Raw genomic sequence first — 15,998 nt, forward strand, 5'->3', positions numbered from 1 at the left:
CTCTCTGTCTCCGACAGCGAAGCCAATTTTGAATCCACCTTATCAAGTTACCCTGTATCCCATGTGCATTTGCTTTCTTGATAAGTCTCCCATGTGGGACCTTGTCAAAGGCTTTGCCGAAATCCATGTAAACTGCATCAATTGCACTACCCTCATCTACACACCTGGTCACATGCTCAAAAAATTCAATCAAATTTGTTAGGCATGACCTCCCTTTGACAAAGCCATGCTGACTATTCCTAATCAAATTTTGCCTCTCCAAGTGGAGATAGATTCTCTCCTTCAGAATTTTCTCCAATAGTTTCCCTACCACTGACGTGAGACTCACTGGTCTGTAGTTCCCTGGCTTATCTCTACGACCTTTCTTAAATAGTGGGACCACATTAGCTGTTCTCCAGTCCTCTGGCACCTCCCCCGTGGCCAGAGAGGAATTAGAAATTAGGGTCAGAGTCCCTGCAATCTCCACCCTCACCTGCCACAGCATCCTGGGACACAAATCGTCCGGATCTGGAGATTTGCCCACTTTTAAGCCTTCCAAAACCGCCAATACCTTGTCACTCCCTTTGACAATTTGTTCAAGAACCTCACAGTCTCTCTCTATAAGTTCCATATCTACATCCTCATTCTCTTGGGTGAAGACAGATGTGAAGTATTCATTTAACACCCGACCAATGTCCTCTGGCTCCACCCACAAATATCCCCCTTGGTCCCGAATGGGTCCTACTCTTTCCCTGGTTATCCTCTTCCCATTGATATAGAATATATTAGGATTTTCCCCACTTTTACCAGCCAGAGCTTTCTCATATCCCCTCTTCGCTCTCCTAATTGCTTTCTTAAACTCCATCCTACACTTTGTGTACTCCACTAATGCTTCCATTGATTTGCTCTCCCAGTATTTGCTAAAAGCCTCTCTTTTCCTTCTCATTATACCCTGAATGTTTCTGGTCATCCATGGTTCTCTGGGCTTGTTGCTCCTACCTATTACCCTAGAGGGAACATGTTGGGCCTGTACCCTCCCCATTTCCTTTTTGAATGCCCCCCACTGCTCTTCTGTAGATTTCCCGACAAGTAACTCTTTCCAGTCTACCTTTGCCAGATCCTGCCTTATTTTACTAAAATTCGCTCTCTCCCAATCCAAAAGCTTTTTTTGCAACTTGTCTATTTCTTTCTCCATAACAAGCTTAAATTGTACCATGTTATGGTCACTATCACCAAAATGCTCCCCCACCAACACATCAACCACCTGTCCAGCTTCATTCCCCAGAATTAGATCCAGCACTGCACCCTCCCTTGTTGGATCCTCTCCATATTGAGCTAAAAAGTTCTCCTGTATACATTTTAAGAACTCCACTCCATCTAAGCCTTAACACGATGACTATCCCAATTAATGTTGGGAAAGTTGAAATCACCGAATATAATTACCCTATTATTTTTACACACCTCTGCAAATTGCGTACATATTTGCTCCTCAATTTCCCGCTGACTATCTGGGGGTTTATAATAAACACCCAGCAATGTGGCTGTCCCTTTTTTATTCCTAAACTCTACCCATAAAGCTTCATTTGATGCCCCCTCCAAAATATCATCTCTCCTTACTGCAGGAACTGACTCCTTAACTAATATTGCAATGCCCCCTCCTCTTTTACCCCCTCCTCTGTCTCGCCTGAAGATTCTATATCCCGGGATATTGAGCTACCAATCCTGGTCCTCCTTCAACCATGTCTCCGTGATGGCTACTATATCACAATTCCACGTGTCAATCATTGCCCTTAACTTTTTATTGCAATACTCCTGGCATTAAAGTAGAGGCCTTCCATCCTGGTCTTACTCCCTTGAAACTTACTTCCGCTTTATTCCCTCTGACTTGTTTGCTTTCCTGTGCTTAGCTGTGTCCCTATTCTGCTAGGAGTCTGCATCCCCTCCCCCTGCCAAATTAGTTTAAACTCCTCCCAACAGCACTAGCAAACCCGCCAGCAAGGATGTTAGTCCCCCTCTGGTTCAGATGTAGACCTTCCCGCTTGTACAGGTCCCACCTTCCCCAGAAACGGTCCCAGTGGTCCAGGAATCTAAAACCCTCCCTCCTGCACCAACTCTTAAGCCATTCATCTGTGCTATTCTCCTATTTCTATACTCGCTAGCACGTGACACTGGGAGTAATCCAGAGATTACAACCCGAGAGGTCCTGCTTTTTAGTCTACTGCCTAACTCCCTGAATTCTTGATGCAAGACCTCATCCTTCTTTCTACCTATGTCATTGGTACCAACATGTACCATGACCTCTGCCTTCTCACCCTCCCCCTTCAGGATGCCCTGCAGCCGTTCAGTGACATCCCGGACCCAGGCACCAGGGAAGCAACACACCATCCTGGAGTCACGTTGACGGCCACAGTAGCGCCTATCTGTTCCCCTGACTATAGAATTCCCTATTACTATTGCTCTTCCTCTCTTTCCCCCTTCCTGTGCAGATAGGCTGCTTGCGGTGCCAGAAGCTTGGCTCTGTCCGCACTCCCTGGAGGAACCAGCCTCATCAGCCTCCAAAATGGAATACCGATTTGCAAGCGGGACCACAGGGGACTCCTGAACTACCTGCCTGTTTCTCTTGGACTGCCTGGTGGTCACCCATTCCCTTCCTTCCTCAAGTCCCTTCAGCTGCGGTGTGACCACCTCTCTATACATGCTATCCACAATGCTCTCAGACTCGCGGAAGCGCCACAGTGTTTCCAGCCGCCGTTCCAGCTCTGAAACCCGAGCTTCCAGAAGCTGCAGCTGGACACACTTCCTGCACACATGCTGGTCCCGGGGAATGGAAATGTTCCCGGATTCCCACATGCAGCAAGAGGAGCAAACCACGGCTTCAAGCTCTCCTGCCATAACTAAACCCTTTCAATTTAAAACTACAGATGATTACAATTAAAAAAAACAATTAAGTCTTGCTAAAACAATGACTTACAATTCAATTCACTTTGAAAAATACCCACCAGGACTTACTCACCAGTCAGCTGTGCTCTTTGGAAGCTCTCGGCTCCCCTCACTCTGAGGACAGGTAGGAAATGAAAGGAGTTCCTCACTCCCTCCTTACCGAACTTCCTCAGTTACCAAACTTCCACTATAGCACTCTAATGCAACCCAAGTCAGCACTCCAATGCAAACAAAGTCAGCACTGTAAGATGGCCCACTTTTATACTGACTGACTCAAGCCCCTGAAAACTGGTTTCAGCCAATTCTCTGATTAACAATGATTTAATTCCATATCCAAATCATGATGAGCACTGAGATTAACTTGAGCTTTTCAAGGTTCAAATATTCTAGGGTTTGAACACTTCTATCCTCTGGGTGATGGCAACAATTACAAGCATGTATACACTCGAATCCAGCTAACTGCTTGGCAATCTGTGAGTATAATAAACCTTGCGGCGCTGCTTTTTAAAATTACATGTTTTGAGATGACCTTTCTATTCATCAAGTTGAGGGAAGTCAAGTAATGGGAAACAAAGCACAGTGAATAATCCTGTTTCACCACTTTAGAGCTGTATTCCCTACTGTATCAATTTGACATTTCTATTTCCTACATCAACCATCCTTGGTGACCTGAGTACAGCTGACAGAGCTGTGTACATCTGAATCTAGTTCAACTGTACATAATAGTCCCTAGTTTACGAGAGGCTTTGCTGATGATGATGTCCTTGAAATTCAGATTGGCAATTTGGAGTGGCTAAATATAACTGAACTTATTTGATTCCAAGTGCCAATGATATTCTAGTGCAGATCACTTTAAAGTTCAAACACAGAAGTAATATAACATTGGACACTGGACATCCAGACAGTTCATGGTTTGATTTCCTCTGTGTATCCTGCTAAGCACAACTTCTGTTCCTGTCTGCACTATTTTAATGTAGTCATGAATCCATTTAAAACAAAACAGGTTAACAATTGGGTTGGAATAGTATAGACCTGAATTTAATGTCAATATTTAAACAAGTCCATTAAATATAGCACAATGAGGAATTTACAACTAACGTATTGCAAATTCAATTCCAGCCTAAATAAATAAGATACACTACATAATTGAATATGTTTCTCCATTTCTAAGCTTGGCTGCCACATAAATTATGATGCTCAATTAGAGTAAGAAGGGGGAAAAAGTATGTTGCCCTGCAAAACAATCGTCCAGATTTTGTGATCAGTGGCGAGTGAATGGCGCCAGTCATTCATCACATTTACTCTTGACCACTTTCCATGGGCATCTACACTGGCACTTGTGGTGATTAGAAATCCATTTCAGCAGAGTGCCCTCTGCAGTGGATCTGGGACCTGTGTGAACAGGGCAAGCAACTGTAGCAGGAATTTTACTTTGGGCAGGAGACCCCGCCCAGCGGCCGAAAAGTTGGGGGCAAGCCCGCCTCTGCCAGACCTGGGGAGCCACGGCAGGAATTTTCACTCCCCAGGCCCTTAATTGCCCTTGGACGGGACTTCCACATTCTTGAGGCAGGAAGTCCTGCTTAAGGGAGCTGCTGGCCAATCAGCAGGCCAGCAGCTCTTAGTCCCAGCAGCGCCACCAGTAGGGGTGGCCACTGCTGAGACTACACCCTGCCATCGCAAGCAAGGTGATGGATGGCACCGGAACAAAGGTACATTTCTAGGGCCTCGTCGGGTACAATCGGCCAGGGCCCGGCGAATCAAGGGCGTCAGTTGGGAGGGGGGGGGAGTGTTGTGCAGTGGGGGCAGTTGGGGATTCAGGGGCAGCCCTCCATGGGGCACAGGGTGCCCGATCAGGAGGGCACCCCCCAGCCCACAAGAAGGCTGCCCGGTTTTACCTGGCAGTGTTCTTCGAGCCTTTGCTGTCCAGCCGCTGAGGGCAAAATACCTGCGGTGTTGGGAGGAGGCCTTTAAGTGGCAGTTAATTGGCCACTTAAGGGCCTTGATTTGCCTGGGGTGGGTGGGCCATTTCTCACCATCGCCACCCTGCATAAAATGGCAGTAGGGGCAGGAGGGGTTTGGGAACAGCCATCCCCACCTCCCTGCCACCAGCTCACCCTTTCAAATTTACCTTCTAATCAAGCACAATGATATTAGAACTGAAGCACAAACATTACCACATCTGGATAACTCATTTTGTTTCGTAGTTTTCTGGCTTATGGTGTTTATTGGTCATAGTATTTACAATGAGGAAATGCACTGATTGCCCCATAATTATTAATTATTCAGTATTGAATATATTCAGGCACCAATGCTTTTTAGGAACTGCAACATTGTTGCTGTTATTGCTCCATAAATATCAATACAGAAAGTAAAAACATGTATACATGTGACTTCAAGGATCTAATCCAGGTTTAAATTATAGTTATTATCGACAAGATTAAAATGCAAACATTTTATTCATGCAATCTGAAATGTTTGATGGAATAAAATTCTTGTAATCTTTTCTGAATATCCACTGTACCACACATATACATCCCATATGGTAAACAAAACACACAAGTGCATTCTGTGTTGTTTAATATTTCAACAGCATAACTGACTGAAACATAAAATTGACCTTTTGAAGCAATACTCACTGAGCAATTTTTATCAGCATTTCGTTTCCAATGAGCTTTGTCTGTCTTGGTTGTTGCTGTCGATCGCAGAGATGCACAAGTCTTCACACGTGGATTTAGTGCGAGTATATTCTATTAAAAACACATGCTTATATTAGCATAATTTGAAGACTGTAAAGTTCATAGTACAAATTAACTCCAGTCATTTAAAGATATCCCAATTTACAAATTCCTCAGTTAAAAAAATGTGGTGGTCTAAACTCAAAACAATTTTCCTGCTTAAATGGTAATTCGTAGCTTTAAAAATACATTTTAAAAATAACATTAGAAATATTTGAAACAATCACTGTGTAAATAAAAGGTTGCTATTGTACCTAAAGGTACAATTTATTTAGAATTTTTAAGTGCTGGAATTGCTTTGGTATGTGGTTTAAAAAATAATGTTTTTGATTTTTGTTAAAATACATCAAGATAGTATCTACAGATGCTTATGCATGACTGTTAATTATTCTACAAAATGAACATATCGTCTGACAACGAGAAGTCAATTATGAAGTTTCCCAAAAAAAAGTATTGAAAGTTATTGAACTGCAAAAATCAATGTTTACTAATGGACCTATAATTCATCTTTGCATCAAAAATTGATAACTACCGAACAATATTTATAGATAGGGAATTTTAACTCCCTCCACCCAACAGAAACCAGGTGGTAATGGGAGTTAAAATCTAAACAGGAAAATTATCATTGTTTTTACACCCTGCAGTCATCTTCCCCGCTGTTGGTTTAAAAGGAGGCTGAGGCGAGCCTCATGAATACATTTAAATTGGGATCTTAGTACATAGTTAAGCCCCCAAAGCACAATAAACAGCCTTGTGAGCAAAGTGCCAGCATTCAGCAACACCTGTCGGCCAAGAAAATGCTGGCATTCAACAGGTAGATGGAGAAATTATTTTTCTTTTTTCTTTTTCTTTTGGGCCTCCTTATCTCGAGAGACAATGGATACGCGCCTGGAGGTGGTCAGTGGTTTGTGAAGCAGCGCCTGGAGTGGCTATAAAGGCCAATTCTGGAGTGACAGGCTCTTCCACAGGTGCTGCAGAGAAATTTGTTTGTTGGGGCTGTTGCACAGTTGGCTCTCCCCTTGCGCCTCTGTCTTTTTTCCTGCCAACTACTAAGTCTCTTCGACTCGCCACAATTTAGCCCTGTCTTTATGGCTGCCCGCCAGCTCTGGCGAATGCTGGCAACTGACTCCCACGACTTGTGATCAATGTCACACGATTTCATGTCGCGTTTGCAGACGTCTTTATAACGGAGACATGGACGGCCGGTGGGTCTGATACCAGTGGCGAGCTCGCTGTACAATGTGTCTTTGGGGATCCTGCCATCTTCCATGCGGCTCACATGGCCAAGCCATCTCAAGCGCCGCTGACTCAGTAGTGTGTATAAGCTGGGGGTGTTGGCCGCTTCAAGGACTTCTGTGTTGGAGATATAGTCCTGCCACCTGATGCCAAGTATTCTCCGAAGGCAGCGAAGATGGAATGAATTGAGACGTCGCTCTTGGCTGGCATACGTTGTCCAGGCCTCGCTGCCGTAGAGCAAGGTACTGAGGACACAGGCCTGATACACTCGGACTTTTGTGTTCCGTGTCAGTGCGCCATTTTCCCACACTCTCTTGGCCAGTCTGGACATAGCAGTGGAAGCCTTACCCATGCGCTTGTTGATTTCTGCATCTAGAGACAGGTTACTGGTGATAGTTGAGCCTAGGTAGGTGAACTCTTGAACCACTTCCAGAGCGTGGTCGCCAATATTGATGGATGGAGCATTTCTGACATCCTGCCCCATGATGTTCGTTTTCTTGAGGCTGATGGTTAGGCCAAATTCATTGCAGGCAGACGCAAACCTGTCGATGAGACTCTGCAGGCATTCTTCAGTGTGAGATGTTAAAGCAGCATCGTCAGCAAAGAGGAGTTCTCTGATGAGGACTTTCCGTACTTTGGACTTCGCTCTTAGATGGGCAAGGTTGAACAACCTGCCCCCTGATCTTGTGTGGAGGAAAATTCCTTCTTCAGAGGATTTGAACGCATGTGAAAGCAGCAGGGAGAAGAAAATCCCAAAAAGTGTGGGTGCGAGAACACAGCCCTGTTTCACACCACTCAGGATAGGAAAGGGCTCTGATGAGGAGCCACCATGTTGAATTGTGCCTTTCATATTGTCATGGAATGAGGTGATGATACTTAGTAGCTTTGGTGGACATCCGATCTTTTCTAGTAGTCTGAAGAGACCACGTCTGCTGACGAGGTCAAAGGCTTTGGTGAGATCAATGAAAGCAATGTAGAGGGGCATCTGTTGTTCACGGCATTTCTCCTGTATCTGACGAAGGGAGAACAGCATGTCAATAGTCGATCTCTCTGCACGAAAGCCACACTGTGCCTCAGGGTAGACGCGCTCGGCCAGCTTCTGGAGCCTGTTCAGAGCGACTCGAGCAAAGACTTTCCCCACTATGCTGAGCAGGGAGATTCCACGGTAGTTGTTGCAGTCACCGCGGTCACCTTTGTTTTTATAGAGGGTGATGATATTGGCATCGCGCATGTCCTGGGGTACTGCTCCCTCGTCCCAGCACAGGCATAGCAGTTCATGTAGTACTGAGAGTATAGCAGGCTTGGCACTCTTGATTATTTCAGGGGTAATGCTGTCCTTCCCAGGGGCTTTTCCGCTGGCTAGGGAATCAATGGCATCACTGAGTTCCGATTTGGTTGGCTGTATGTCCAGCTCATCCATGACTGGTAGAGGCTGGGCTGCATTGAGGGCAGTCTCAGTGACAGCATTCTCCCTGGAGTACAGTTCTAGGTAGTGCTCAACCCAGCGGTCCATCTGTTTGCGTTGGTCAGTGATTATGTCCCCCGATTTAGATTTGAGGGGGGTGATCTTCTTGATGGTTGGCCCAAGAGCTCTCTTCATGCCATCATACATTCCTCTGATGTTTCCGGTGTCTGAGGCCAGCTGAATATGACTGCATAGGTGTTGCCAGTAGTCGTTTGCGCAACGCCTAGCTGTTCTTTGTGCAGTACTTCTGGCTGCTTTAAGTGCTGCGGATGTTAAATCGCTGGGGGCTTTCTTGTAGTTCAAAAGTGCAATGCGCTTAGCGGCTATGACAGGTTCCAGCTCTTCATTATGAGATTGAAACCAGTCTGCATTTCTCTTCGCACTTTTGCCGTAGGTGGTCAAAGCTGACTCATAGATGGCGTCTCTGATGTGGGCCCACTTGGTCTCAGCATCCCCTGTGGGAGTGTTTTGAAGGGCTGTTACAAGTGAATTTAGAAATTTTTGTAACAGCTGTGGGTGAGAAATTCTGCTCGTGTTGATGCGCGGGTGGCCCTTCTGCTTGGAATGATGCAACTTCTTTGGTCTGAGTCTAACCTTGCTGCACACCAGGGAGTGGTCGGTGTCGCAGTCCGCACTGTGGAAGCTGCGTGTGATTTGAACACTGTTTAAGGCGGCTCGCCTTGTGACAATGAGGTCTAGCTGGTGCCAACGACGTGATCTTGGGAGAAATTATTTTTGCAGAGACAGAAAGCCAGAAGTATTAGCAGTGCTCCCTCAGGTAGCTCACAAATAACGTGCGTCTCCACAGCTCCAGATTTATCTCACCTTCCTGCCACCTTTACACCCACCCCACCAGCCCTCTGACTTTGTTGCTGGTTGGGTGACCTAAATTCAGCAAGCTATACCAGCATACTCAGGGGCAGGCAGCTTACTGATTCTATTGCAATGAGGTGCAGGGAGTTGGTGCATTTCCCCAGTGGTTCTCCTGCTACTCTGCTGGCCATCTGCTCAAAATGATAAAATGCCTCTTTGCGTTTTTGTGGAAGACCATTTTATTAAGATCCTCCTGAAGAAATTGGTTCATGAAAATTAAGAACGGGCCTCATATCGTGAATGTGGTTCATCCAGAACACTTACAAAGCCCAGCAGAGGAAGGGATGGATATGTAGTTTTACTGTATTATACGAACAATTTTGTATTAATGTGAAGCAGTAATTTTTTTTTTATTCATTCATGGGATGTAGGCGTCACTGGCCAGGCCAGCATTTATTGCCCATCCCTAATTGCCCTTGAGAAGGTGGTGGTGAGCTGCCTTCTTGAACCGCAGCAGTCCATTTGGGGTATGTATACCCACAGTGCTGTTAGGAAGGGAGTTCCAGGATTTTGACCCAGCGACAGTGAAGGAACGGCGATATAGTTCCAAGTCAGGATGGTTTGTGACTTGGAGGGGAACTTGCAGGTGGTGGTGTTCCCATGTTTCTGCTGCCCTTGTCCTTCCAGTTGGTAGAGGTCGCGGGTTTGGAAGGTGCTGTGTAAGGAGCCTTGGTGCATTGCTGCAGTGCATCTTGTAGATGGTACACACTACTGCCACTGTGGTGGTGGTGGAGGGAGTGAATGTTTGTAGATGGGGTGCCAATCAAATGGGCTGCTTTGTCCTGGATGGTGTCGAGCTTCTTGAGTGTTCTTGGAGTTACACCCATCCAGGCAAGTGGAGAGTATTCCATCACACTCCTGACTTGTGCCTTGTAGATGGTGGACAGGCTTTGGGGAGTCAGGAGGTGAGTTACTCGCCTCAGGATTCCTAGCCTCTAACCTGCTCTTGTAGCCATGGTATTTATATGGCTACTCCAGTTCAGTTTCTGGTCAATGGTAGCCCCTAGGATGTTGATAGTGGGGGATTCAGCAATGGTAATGCCGTTGAATGTCAAGGGGAGATGGTTAGATTCTCTCTTGTTGGAGATGGTCATTGCCTGGCACTCGTGTGGCGCAAATGTTATTTGCCACTTATCAGCCCAAGCCTGGATATTGTCCAGGTCTTGCTGCATTTCTACACGGACTGCTTCAGTATCTGAGGAGTCACAAATGGTGATGAACATTGTGCAATCATCCACGAACATCCCCACTTCTGACCTTATGATTGAAGGAAGGTCATTGATGAAGCAGCTGAAGATGGTTGGGCCTAGGACACTACCCTGAGGAACTCCTGCAGTGATGTCCTGGAGCTCAGATGATTGACCTCCAACAACCACAACCATCTTCCTTTGCGCTAGGTATGACTCCAGCCAGTGGAGGGTTTTCCCCCTGATTCCCATTGACCTCAGTTTTGCTAGGGCTCCTTGATGCCATACTCAGTCAAATGCTGCCTTGATGTCAAGGGCAGTCACTCTCACCTCACCTCTTGAGTTCAGCTCTTTTGCCTATGTTTGAGCCAAGGCTGTAATGAGGTCAGGAGCTGAGTGGCCCTGGCGGAACCCAAACTGAGCGTCACTGAGCAGGTTATTGCTGAGCAAGTGCCGCTTGATGGCACTGTTGATGACACCTTCCATCACTTTACTGATGATAGAGAGTAGGCCGATGGGGCGGTAATTGGCCGGGTTGGGCTTGTCCTGCTTTTTATGTACAGGACATACCTGGGCAATTTTCCACATTGCCGGGTAGATGCCAGTGTTGTAGCTGTACTGGAACAGCTTGGCTAGGGGCGCGGTAAGTTCTGGAGCACAGGTCTTCAGTACTATTGCCGGAATATTGTCAGGGCCCATAGCTTTTGCAGTATCCAGTGCCTTCAGTTGTTTTTTGATATCGCACGGAGTGAATCGAATTGGCCGAAGTCTGGCATCTATGATGCTGGGGACTTCAGGAGGAGGCCGAGATGGATCATCAACTCAGCATTTCTGGCTGAAGATTGTTGCAAATGCTTCAGCCTTATCTTTTGCACTGACGTGCTGGGCTCCCTCATCATTGAGGATGGGGATATTTGTGGAGCCACCTCCTCCAGTTAGTTGTTTAATTGTCCACCACCATTCTCGGCTGGATGTAGCAGGACTGCAGAGCTTAGATCTGATCCGTTGGTTATAGGATTGCTTAGCTCTGTCTATCGTATGCTGCTTACGCAGTTTGGCATGCAAGTAGTCCTGTGTTGTAGCTTCACCAGGTTGACACCTCATTTTGAGGCATGCCTGGTGCTGCTCCTGGCATGCCCTCCTGCACTCTTCATTGAACCAGGGTTGGTCTCCTGGCTTGATGATAATGGTAGAGTGGGGGATATGCCGAGCCATGAGGTTACAGATTGTGGTTGAGTAAAATTCTGCTGCTGCTGATGGCCCACAGCGCCTCATGGATGCCCAGTTTTGCATTGCTAGATCTGTTTGAAATCTATCCCATTTAGCACGGTGATAGTGCCACACAACACGATGGATGGTGTCCTCAATGTGAAGGCAGGATTTCGTCTCCACAAGGACTGTGCGGTGGCCACTCCTACCAATACTGTCATGGACAGAAGCATCTGCGGCAGGCAGATTGGTGAGGACGAGGTCAAGCATCTTTTTCCCTCGTGTTGGTTCCCCCACCACCTGCCGCACACCCAGTCTAGTAGCCACGGCCTTTAGGACTCGGCCAGCTTAGTCAGTAGTGGTGCTACCGAGTCACTCTTGCAGATGGACATTGAAGTCCCCCACCCAGAGTACATTTTGTGTCCTTTCCACCCTCAGTGCTTCCTCCAAGTGGTGTTCAACTTGGAGGAGTACTGAGTCATCAGCTGAGGGAGGGCGGTAGGTGGTAATCCGTAGGAGGTTACCTTGCCCATGAGACTTCATGGGGTCCGGAGCCGATGTTGAGGACTGTATACCACCGTGCCACCACCTCTGGTGGGTCTGTCCTGCCGGTGGGACAGGACATACTCAGGGATGGTGATGGCAGTGTCTGGACATTGTCTGTAAGGCATGATTCCGTGAGTATGACTATGTCAGGCTGTTGCTTGACTAGTTTGTGGGACAGCTCTTCCAACTTTGGCACAAGCCCCCAGATGTTATTAAGGAGGACTTTGCAGGGTCGACAGGGCTGGGTTTGCCATTGTCGTTTCCGGTGCCTAGGTCGATGCCGGGTGGTCCATCCGGTTTCATTCCTTTTTATTGACTTCGTAGCGGTTAGGTACAACTGAGTGGCTTGCTAGGCCATTTCAGAGGGCATGTAAGAGTTAACCACATTGCTGTGGGTCCAGAGTCACATGTAGGCCAGTTCTGGTAAGGACAGCAGATTTCCTTCCCTAAAGGACATTAGTGAACCAGATGGGTTTTTACAACAATCGACAATGGTTTCATAGATTTTAATTCCAGATTTATTAATTAAATTCAAATTCCACCTTCTGCTGTTAAATACCCTGGGTCTCTGGGTTACTAGTCCAGTGATAATACCACTATGCCACCGCCTACCCCTGAGTGCAGATGAACAACAAAAGAGCAGCAGTATCACTCAGAAGTCAAGTTAGCAGCCTCATTTCCAAATGCATTGATCAAAAGTTTGAGACAACCTCCAATGTGTCGTCTCACATCACATCTCATTCACACAGCCACTGTATAGCTCTAGCCATTTGGAAAGTCATATTTTTAAAGCCCATTAAACCTCCTCGGAAATTTATCAACTTACTTTGATTCTTTAATGTTATGGCAGAAACTGTGTTCCTGCCTGGGCTCGTATAATATTAAGAATGAGCTGTCTTGGGAAACAGAGCTCTTCCCATGTATTCAAGCTCTATATTCAGCAAGTTCAATGTGATGTGCACTGAGCAGTGTAACTCCGAATTTCTGGCTGAACAACGTATGACACAACCTGCTGTTCTGAGACTCTTATATGCAGTATAATTTCAGCTTTTAAGATCCTTTTTCATTATAGCTTCATAAGAACTATATGATCCTTTCAATTCCTAGCGTATAAATTATTGCAACTTTCAGTTTTTGTTTTCGATCGAGGCAGAGTGAATAGTGCCTCTTCAGGGAATTTTCTTTTCAGAAAAAAGATATTCGTTGCACCCAACCTGTGATGAAAACAACAATAACTTGCATTTATATAATACCTTTAAAATAGCAAAACATCCCAAGGCACTTTATGTAATGAGATAATAGGATATATGGCCAAAATCTTGGTCAAAAAAGTAGGTTTTAAGGAACACTCTAAAGGAAGAGAGGTAGAGAGGGAATTCAGAGTTTGAACCCAGGGAGTTGAATGGGAGCGGCCCGGGAGAGACTTGAAAACAAGACTGAGAATTTTAATATCGAGGCGTTGCCAGACCTGAAGTGAATGTAGGTCAGCGATGACAGCAGTGCTGGGTAAATGGGGCCAGGTGCAAGTTAGGAACTGAGCAGCAGAGTTTTGGATGAGCTCAAGTTTATGGAGGGTGTCAGATGGGAGGTTGGCCAGGATGAAAACAGAGCCAAATATTGTGAACTTTCTCTTCACTCATTTATTTCAATATGTTAAGATTAATATCAGTTAAGATATTCTTAATTTGGTATAGGCAGCAATGTAAAAAAAAGTGCACATTTTTAGAAAATCAATCAGAAAAGACAAAATTTAATGAATGATTTGGGGGTTGCTTCATACAATCACTTGACAAGACAGGAAAGAAATAAAGCTCATTCCAGCATAACTATTCCAACCTTGCAGGTCAACAACTAAAGTGTCAGAAATAAAAACAAGAAATGCTGGAACCACTCAGCAGGTCTGGCAGCATCTGTGAAAAGAGAAGCAGAGTTAACGTTTCGGGTCAGTGACCCTTCTTTGGAACTGACAAATATTAGAAAAGTCACAGGTTATAAGCAAGTGAGGTGGGGGTGGGGCAAGAGATAACAAAGGAGGTCCAGATTGGACCAGGCCACATAGCTGACCCAAAGGTCACGGAGCAAAGGCAAACAACATGTTAATGGTGTGTTGAAAGACAAATCATTAGTACAGATTAGGTGTTAATACACTGAATATTGAACAGCAGCAAGTGCAAACCTGAAAAAAAACAGTGGGTAAGCAAACTGAACAAACTAAGATGAAATGAAATAAATGCAAAAAAAAAGATTGTAAAAAATGTAAAAAAGAATGTAAAAAAAAAGGAAGAAAAAATAACTAAAAATGAAAGTAAAATGGGGGGCAGTCATGCTCTGAAATTATTGAACTCAATGTTCAGTCCGGCAGGCTGTAGTGTGCCTAATCGGTAGATGAGATGCTGTTCCTCAAGCTTGCGTTGATGTTCACAAAAGTGAACGAAAGTGTCAGCCTTGGCTCAGTGGTAACATTTTCACTTCCAAGTCTGAATTTCATGAGTTTGAGCCCATGATGGAGTGCTATAGTATTGGAGATCAAACTGACGTCTAATTTGTCTTCTATAGTTTGATATAAAAAATCCGGAGGCACTGTTCAGAAAGGAGAAAAGGAATTCCCTCAGTGTCCATCATTTATCCTTCACCAAATACAACCAAAACAGTTCATCTGGCCATTTATCTCATTGCTAGGATGTTGTTGTGTGAAAACTGGCTGTGTTGTCCTTTGTTAAATGAACAGAATTTTCTGAACTTAGTCCCTGCCAAACTGGCAGGACCATAAACAGGTCGGGAACCAGTTTGACTAAGTAGCGGCTCTTTAACTGAAACACAGTATTGGCATCCAACCTCCATATTACCCAACCACTCAGGAAGGGTGTATGAGATATCTAATTAAAGGGGCCATGGCATGACTCCTATCATGACAATGGCTCAACAGGATATGGATTTTTGAGGCTGCAGCAACCACAGGAATGGAAAGGAGACCTGGAAAGGCTGTTCCCCAGAGTTCCTGCTGCAGGATCTGAGGGACTGCAGTAGCGCGATCTTTCCCAAGGACAGGAGGAAGAGGGCAACCTCTCCAATCAAGCAGGCATGCATGGAAGTGGCCGAACAAGTCAGCAGCAGAAGTGTGATGTTTCCAACCTGGAAACAGTACACCAAGAGGAGTCAGGATGTCAGGAGGGCAGTTAAGGTGAGTGGCACAACACTTTCAGGTACCAAGCCCCACACTCTGACTTTCCCAGCATTCTCCTGCATAGCACTCCTCAGAACAACGCATCTTACAGCTCCAGTTATACCTCTCTCGCCAGGCACCTCCTCACACCCCCACCTGAACAGTGAACACTCAGACTCACTCTCATCCTATTGCCCTCTCGCATCCATGCCTCGCAGTCACCTTCCACAAATGTCCTTCCCTGCTATCCACACAAGCCATTGCTAACAGTCATGAATCTCTGCTTTCTCTCTTTGCAGGAACAGAGAGCACACAACCTCGGAGAGAGGCAGAGACCTGTGACAGGCACCCATATGACCACTGGCAATGCATGCTCTCCTGATCCACTGGGAAGGAGGTTGTGTTCCAGGAGGCTGCAGATTTCAACCATGACATGCCATAAAAACCTGGGCCTCCTGAGGCACTGATGCTCAGATATGAGAAAGCCGATTCTCCACCTGCAGACCCTGTGTTGGGGGTCTCACCTCCTTGGAGCTGAATCTCCGTGTCCGTCCCCTTTGCCCTGGGGAGTAGCATTTTCCTGAAGAGAAGGCAGCTGGTGCTGGTGCTGTTCCTGCTGGTGCTGGTCCTGCTGGTGTTGGTGTTGATGCTCCTCTTGCTCTTCC

General features: G+C 45.9%; 1 protein-coding gene across 4 annotated transcripts in view; it reads right to left on the bottom strand.

Annotated features, from left to right (window-relative positions):
- LOC137372719 (dihydropyrimidine dehydrogenase [NADP(+)]-like) overlaps positions 1 to 15,998 on the bottom strand; it is an 823,566-nt gene that overhangs the window by 664,685 nt on the left and 142,883 nt on the right. For all 4 annotated transcript variants that reach the window (XM_068036861.1, XM_068036859.1, XM_068036862.1 and 1 more), the window contains exon 2: positions 5,556 to 5,666. In XM_068036861.1, the coding sequence (XP_067892962.1) occupies positions 5,556 to 5,666 (111 nt within the window). The remainder of the gene's footprint in view (positions 1 to 5,555; positions 5,667 to 15,998) is intronic.

The sequence above is a fragment of the Heterodontus francisci genome, chromosome 8 (genome assembly GCF_036365525.1).
Source record: "Heterodontus francisci isolate sHetFra1 chromosome 8, sHetFra1.hap1, whole genome shotgun sequence".
Classification (NCBI taxonomy): Eukaryota; Metazoa; Chordata; class Chondrichthyes; order Heterodontiformes; family Heterodontidae; genus Heterodontus; species Heterodontus francisci.